Source organism: Propithecus coquereli, unplaced genomic scaffold (assembly GCF_000956105.1).
Source record: "Propithecus coquereli isolate 6110/MARCELLA unplaced genomic scaffold, Pcoq_1.0 Scaffold147, whole genome shotgun sequence".
NCBI lineage: Eukaryota > Metazoa > Chordata > Mammalia > Primates > Indriidae > Propithecus > Propithecus coquereli.
The window spans coordinates 2,608,925-2,615,115 of NW_012139080.1; the positions used below are offsets into that span (position 1 = coordinate 2,608,925).

The following is a 6,191-nucleotide window of genomic DNA, read 5'->3' on the forward strand; positions in this document are numbered from 1 at the left end:
GGGCTTTCCTGTTCCTTCTGTGAAGTCCCAGGTCCCTGATCTCTGAGGATAGCAATTGCTAGATAGTCTCTCTGGGGAAACAGAGCCCTCAGAGGAGGCTCCCGGGAAGGCAACGTGACCTGAGACACTTCTCAGCGTGCCTGCTCTGCCCTGTGTGGGCATGAAGGAGGCACGGACCTGGGCAGTGGTCCGATAGATGGCCATGGAGGTGTGGAGGAAGGACTGCCCATGGGTTTGGCGTCAGAACTCCTGTCTCCTGACTGTGTGTAAGTACTTTGACTTCCTAGATGCTCAGCTTCCTCTCTGAGGTAACCACTGAGGTCTGTGCTTCATGTGGTCGTTTTGAGCATCATGTGGGATAATGTGTGTGAAAGTACTTTATAAATGGGGCCACATACACTTGTGAACCTTAATATTCCTGTTGACCATTTGACCTTGTCTACAGATTTTTGGGGCTATCAGAGTTTGATATCCCAAGGGTCTCCCATAAAGGGACTCCTGTATGGTCCTTATGCTTCTGCCTTCCTCACATATCACCTCATCTCCTGCTTTTCCAGGTCGGAGGAGAATTAGCCAGAGGGAAGCAGAGGAGGAAAGGAGGATGCTTTCTATTCTGACAAGGTGATTAATCTTTCCCCTTCTTTCCTGGTCCCTGTTGAAAGCATGTTCTATGCATCTCAGGGATTTAGTGCTTCCTGCCGCAGTCATGGGAGGGGTAGCCGTAGGAAAGGGCATGTGAACAAAGACCTGGGGGAGAGGCCACAGAGTGTATTATAAAGTCGCAGGTGGGGGCAAGGTGAGGGGGCAGCAGGCTTCGGGTGGCCCAACCCAGCTAGGCTAGCAGGCCCCTCTCCTTGTGCTGGTCCTGGCTGCAGCTTTGTCCCTCCTGTCTTCTGCAGCCCCTTTGGTGAGGATGATGACACAATGAACTTTCGTCGTGTTTTATATCTGGACCTCCTCTGTGGTGTGTGTAATCGGGCAACTACTGAGATCATGAAAGTGCTGCTCCAGGAGACCCTGGAAGATGCTGCTCCATCTGTGTCAGCTTTGGGGTCCACGTTTTTCTGGACAGCATCATCCTGCACTTTGTCCTCCAGCAGCTCAGCAAGCCCTCCAGGAGAATTAACACCTGCTTCTCTGCCCGAGCCTTGTCCACCTGCCGCTGCCACCTCTCACCTGCCCTGCTGACCCCCTTACCTGCCCTGCTTTCACCCACCCTCACCACTGGGTGACTCTCTGCCACCAGAGCCTTACCAGTCCCCACCCCAGCTGCTTGCCTTTCCTCCTCTCCCACCACCTCAGAGCCCCCCAGGGTCATCCCTCCAACAACACTCTCCCTTCTATAAATTGATGGTAAACTGTTTTTGTCAAGTGCTGGCCAGAGTTTTCTTACAAAGATTGGATAGATCAGGGTCAAGGACAGACAGCGCCAGAAGGTGTGGGATTTAAATACCAGGTATTTTGTCGGGAGCATTCCCCATCCATGCCCCGCAGGGAGCCTGTGCCCCATCCAAGCCCCACCTGCAGGCATCGGGTTGGCCGAGTGCCTCCAGCCACCCCTACCACTGCTGAAAACACTGCATTCTGAGATTCGCTTCTATTGTCTAGACAGAAAATGCTTCTGAAGCATTACCAGGGAGGAAAATACACTTCCCCAAAATAATGCATTCCTTGTTGAGAATATTGATTCTCTTCATTGAGGATATCGATTCTCTTCAAAAATGTTCTAGTAAGAGTGATGTCTTTTCTGTGTACTGTGTTGGGGGCATAAGATGTGGGTAACCTAGAGCTCGTGCTTAGGGAAGGTAGGAGTTAATTTAGCTCTTCCTATTGCCTATTTTGTCTTCTAAAAAATGACCAGTCCCCTGGAGCTGTTGTTGAGGAATGGAGATCATGTACCCCCAAAAGCCCCTTCCCTCCCTGATGGAGTGTGAGAAGATGGGCTCTCTTTCCTACCTCTTAGCTTTGCCTTACTGACATTGTACGGCAGCCCCACCTTCCCCTCATATCCTTTAGAGCAATAAGGAAGACAGGTCTTCCACATGTGAAGAGAGGGTCAAAGACAGGCATATTTTTCATAAAATGGTGGCTTAGTCATTTTTTAGAAAAAGTTGTCAGTGACCAGAGGGTGACACAGGTGGGTGGGGGTGTTTGGGGAGTTATTGCTGCAGTGGGTATTGGGCTGGTGGTGGAGGGTCTTAGGAACAGGGTAGATGCTACCTAAGAATCCATACTCATGTGTTCAGCAAGCATACTTTGACCTTGATGTTGTGGTTTCCTTACTGAAAAGTCACTTTGGGGAAGTGGTTCCCCACCCCGGGTATTTCTTCTGGCTACCTGGATTGATGACATTTGCACAGCAAAAGGATCACCCAGGTGTCAGTGGCAGGAATGTCACCCAGGCAGCTACTTACTTCCCAGAGTAAAATAAAACTGAGAGCAAGGAAAAGATGCCTTAGAGTGGGCAAGTAATTAAAAAAAAAAAAAATGAAGATGGGAAAGAATGCCCTTGTTGGTGGAACAAAGGTGTTTATACCCCATTCTGCCTATATCATGACCCTGTCCTTCTTCCTCCTTTCCCATTCTGATCTAGACACCACTTCCTTGAGGCAGATTTGGGCACTGCAGGATTTACTGATGCCATTTGGCATAGTGCACATGGGGCCATTCTTTGGATACTAAAGCAGTATCTGCAGGGATGTTTTTAGGCATGGCAGACCCCTCTTTAGAGAAGGTGACCTCAGCACCTTCCTTCCATCTATGCTTGATGACAGCATGCAAGATCTTGTCCTTAGCATGGACAGTTCACCTATAAGGATGGAGGTGCCACCTTTGATCTTCATGGGCTTTGTGGAGCCATGGTAGATATCCACCAGAACACCTGCAGCTTGTGATTCACAGGTGAGCCCTGGACTGTGCACCAGGGTTACAGATATTTGGGGGTTCACCATGGACCTTTACAGAATGTTCTTTTTGGCAAAGACTGTGCACATGTCCACCCTTAAAATAGGGGTCTGGAGAGGAGGCAACTCCACTTGTACAGACTGGGACTCAAAAATGGGGTGAGTTTCCTAGCAGGCACTTGAGGTAGTTTTTCCAGAAAAGTCTATGAATGTGGGGTGTCAAAACAAAAACAAAAAACAGATGTCCACTACAGCCTCTTTACTCTACTGTACTTCTATTTTCTTGTCCACAGTTATGCCATTGACCCTGCAGTGTCTGAAGCTCAGGGTTGCTGAAAGAATGCAGAGTCTGGGGAGGCCCTGGGAAGGACAACAAGTGGGATGGGGCCCACGGGGAGGAACTTGTAGAGGTGGAGAATCAGCGGAGGACCCCAACATCCTTGTGGATACAGGAGCCAATAACCTGGCCTCTCAGTCCCTCCATCTTCCCATCTTAGGGTCCTTTACTTCCATTCCGGTTCAGTTACTGCCACACCTGGAACTTACGATCAGGAACACCTCTGACATTTGTGATCATACAGCTTGATATTCTACCCTTTGACCTCATCCCCTATCCTTTCACCATATGCTCTCAAGTGGTCATTGTTTTCAACTCCAGGTCATTAACTGTTCTGCTTATCTATGCACCAAGTTCTTGTCTTAATTTTCCCCCTCATCAAGGCAGACTTTAGGGTCTATATTTAAAAAGCTCCACTTCAAATAGACCTCATCCAATCCCCTTTAATCCATATTTGGCAAAATCTCATCTCTCTGCCTTTTCCAGAAATGGTTTCCTATAAGTAACTGATCAGTATTGGATTAAATCTCACAAGTCTATTGGCACTATGATAATATTCATGGTCCACCCCAGCACTATCTGGAAATAATTCACTCATTCGTTCTAAACATAATTATCTGGTGCTTACTAATAGTAAACAAAACAAATAGAGCTTAAGTCACTTTTTTTTAGTCCACTCTCTCCCATGCTACTCAAACCTATTTCAAACCTTCTGCACTTTGTTCAAACTTAGTCCACCTCCACTTGCTTAGCAGATATGCTGGACTCACCATTCACAGAGGAACTAGAAGCCATTAGATGGGAATTTTTCATCAAAAAACCTTAAAAAAACTAACCATCTCTCCTTTCCTTCTTCCTGTTACATAGAAAGAGATTTCCTTCTAAGATTTCTATCCTCAAAGGAATTACATTATCTGAAATGTCTTTACTGAGAAATAGCTAAAACCTAGTCTTTTTTTTTGAGACAGAATCTTACTCTTTGCCTTGGCTAGAGTGCTGTGGCATCATCATAGCTCATGGCAACCTAAAACTCCCTGGGCTCAAGCAATTCTCCTGCCTCAGCCTTCTGAGTAGCTGGGCCTACAGGTGTGCACCACCACACCATGCCATAACACCTAGTCTTGATGGGCTGATCCACCCTTGCCAGCTCTCCATATTGCTCCCTCCCCTCTCCTCATGAGGCACTCAACATCTTTTACTTTTTAAAACTTTTTATTAGAAAAATGTTTAAACATACATAAGAGCAGACAGAACAGTATAACTCCCCATGTACCCATCACCTAACTTTCACAATTACCATGCGTGATTGCACCCCATCTTTTATACCATGATTAAAGTGTTGTAAAAGTCCATTTAAACATCTTGCCATCTATCTCTCAGAAGATATGCCATGTGTCCTGTGTCAGGGCTCTCACATTCCTTTGATATTTATCACGTGAGGATCACACTTACCACAACAGATGTCCACAGCATTGGTGAAACACATTGAGCTTTACTGGCTTTGGCAACCAGCTCTGCTCTGCCTTGTAGTCAACCCCGAGAAATCATTTGAATTCCTCCCCCCACTACATACAAACAGTAATCTTTACAGAACAAATTCAGTGCATAATATTGCAGTCCCTTAATCACATAGTAAGTATAACATGAAAAGTAGGAAACTTTATTAATACATGCTGATAAAAATTTGAGATTGCTATATAAATGTTTTCAAATATTTAGAAGAAAACTTTTTTCTGTCACACATTTAAAATGAGTTATTGTGTTTCCAGTTAAATACAGTAGATCAAATATCCTTGCTTATCTCCTCTCCTTCCCAAAATGTCATTAAAACTAAAATATTACATGAAAAAATGCTCAACATCATTAAGCATCAGGGAAATACAAATCAAAGCACTATGAAAAACCACTTCACACCTACTAGGATGGGTAGAATCAGAAAGTCAGATAAGTGTTTGGGAGAAAGTGGAGAAACTGGAAGCCTCATACACTGCTGGTGGGAATATAAAATGGTGTGGCTGTTTTGGGAAACAGTCTGGTAGTTCCTCAGATGTTAAACAGGATTTGCATATAGCCCAGCAATTCCTCTTCTATGTATATACCCAAGAAAAATGAAAACATATGTCCACACAGCAACTTGCACACCAATGCTCATAGCAGCATTATTCATAATAGTCAAAAGGTGGAAACAACTCAAATGTCCATCAACTGATGAATGGATAAGCAAAATGTGGTATATACATACAATGGAACATTATTCAGCCGTAAAAAGATAAAGTATTAATACATGCTATAACATGGATGAACCTTGAAAACATTATGCTAAGTGAAAGAAGCTAGAAGCAAATGACCACATGTGATTCTAGTCTCATGAAATGCTCAGAATAGGAAAATCTACAGTGACAGAAAGTACATTAGTGGCTACTTAGAGCTGGGGGAATGAGGGGCAGAAGGGGTGATAGCTAAAGGGTATGGGGTTTCTTTCTTAAGTCATGAAAATGTTATAAAATTGGCTTTGGTGACGGATGTACAACTCTGTGATATACTAAAAATCAATGAATTACACACATTAAATGGGTGAAGTGTGTGGTATGTGAACTGTATTTCAATAAAACTGTTAAAAAAGTAAAGGATTTAAAAAAAGTAAGTGCTTGAGGATGACAAGAACAGAAGAGGATACAACAGAAGAGGTCAACACATTTTTGGAAGATGGAAACCCAGGACATTGATTTAGCAAAGCAGATAAAGCACCTGCAAAACAGTTCACCCCACAAAACCCCAAAAGACAAATGACATGATGGCATCGAATAAGAATTAGGGATTACTTGCTATAAATATGGTTCTTTGAAATTTCGGTCCTTTTTTTGTTTTACATTGTGTATAATTAAAATAAATTTGGGAGGGGTGCTCTTTTCCAGTATTTTGTAAAACTGTTGAAATGTCAGCATGCTTCA

At 44.1% G+C, this 6,191-nt stretch overlaps 1 protein-coding gene across 1 annotated transcript in view; it reads left to right on the plus strand.

The window, feature by feature from the left end:
• Positions 1-502: 502 nt before the first annotated feature.
• Positions 503-6,191, plus strand: part of LOC105806803 (putative spermatogenesis-associated protein 31D3) — a 20,781-nt gene continuing 15,092 nt past the window's right edge. Inside the window, exons 1-2 of the mRNA XM_012640010.1 lie at positions 503-621; positions 876-907. Coding sequence (XP_012495464.1) covers positions 503-621; positions 876-907 — 151 coding nt within the window. The remainder of the gene's footprint in view (positions 622-875; positions 908-6,191) is intronic.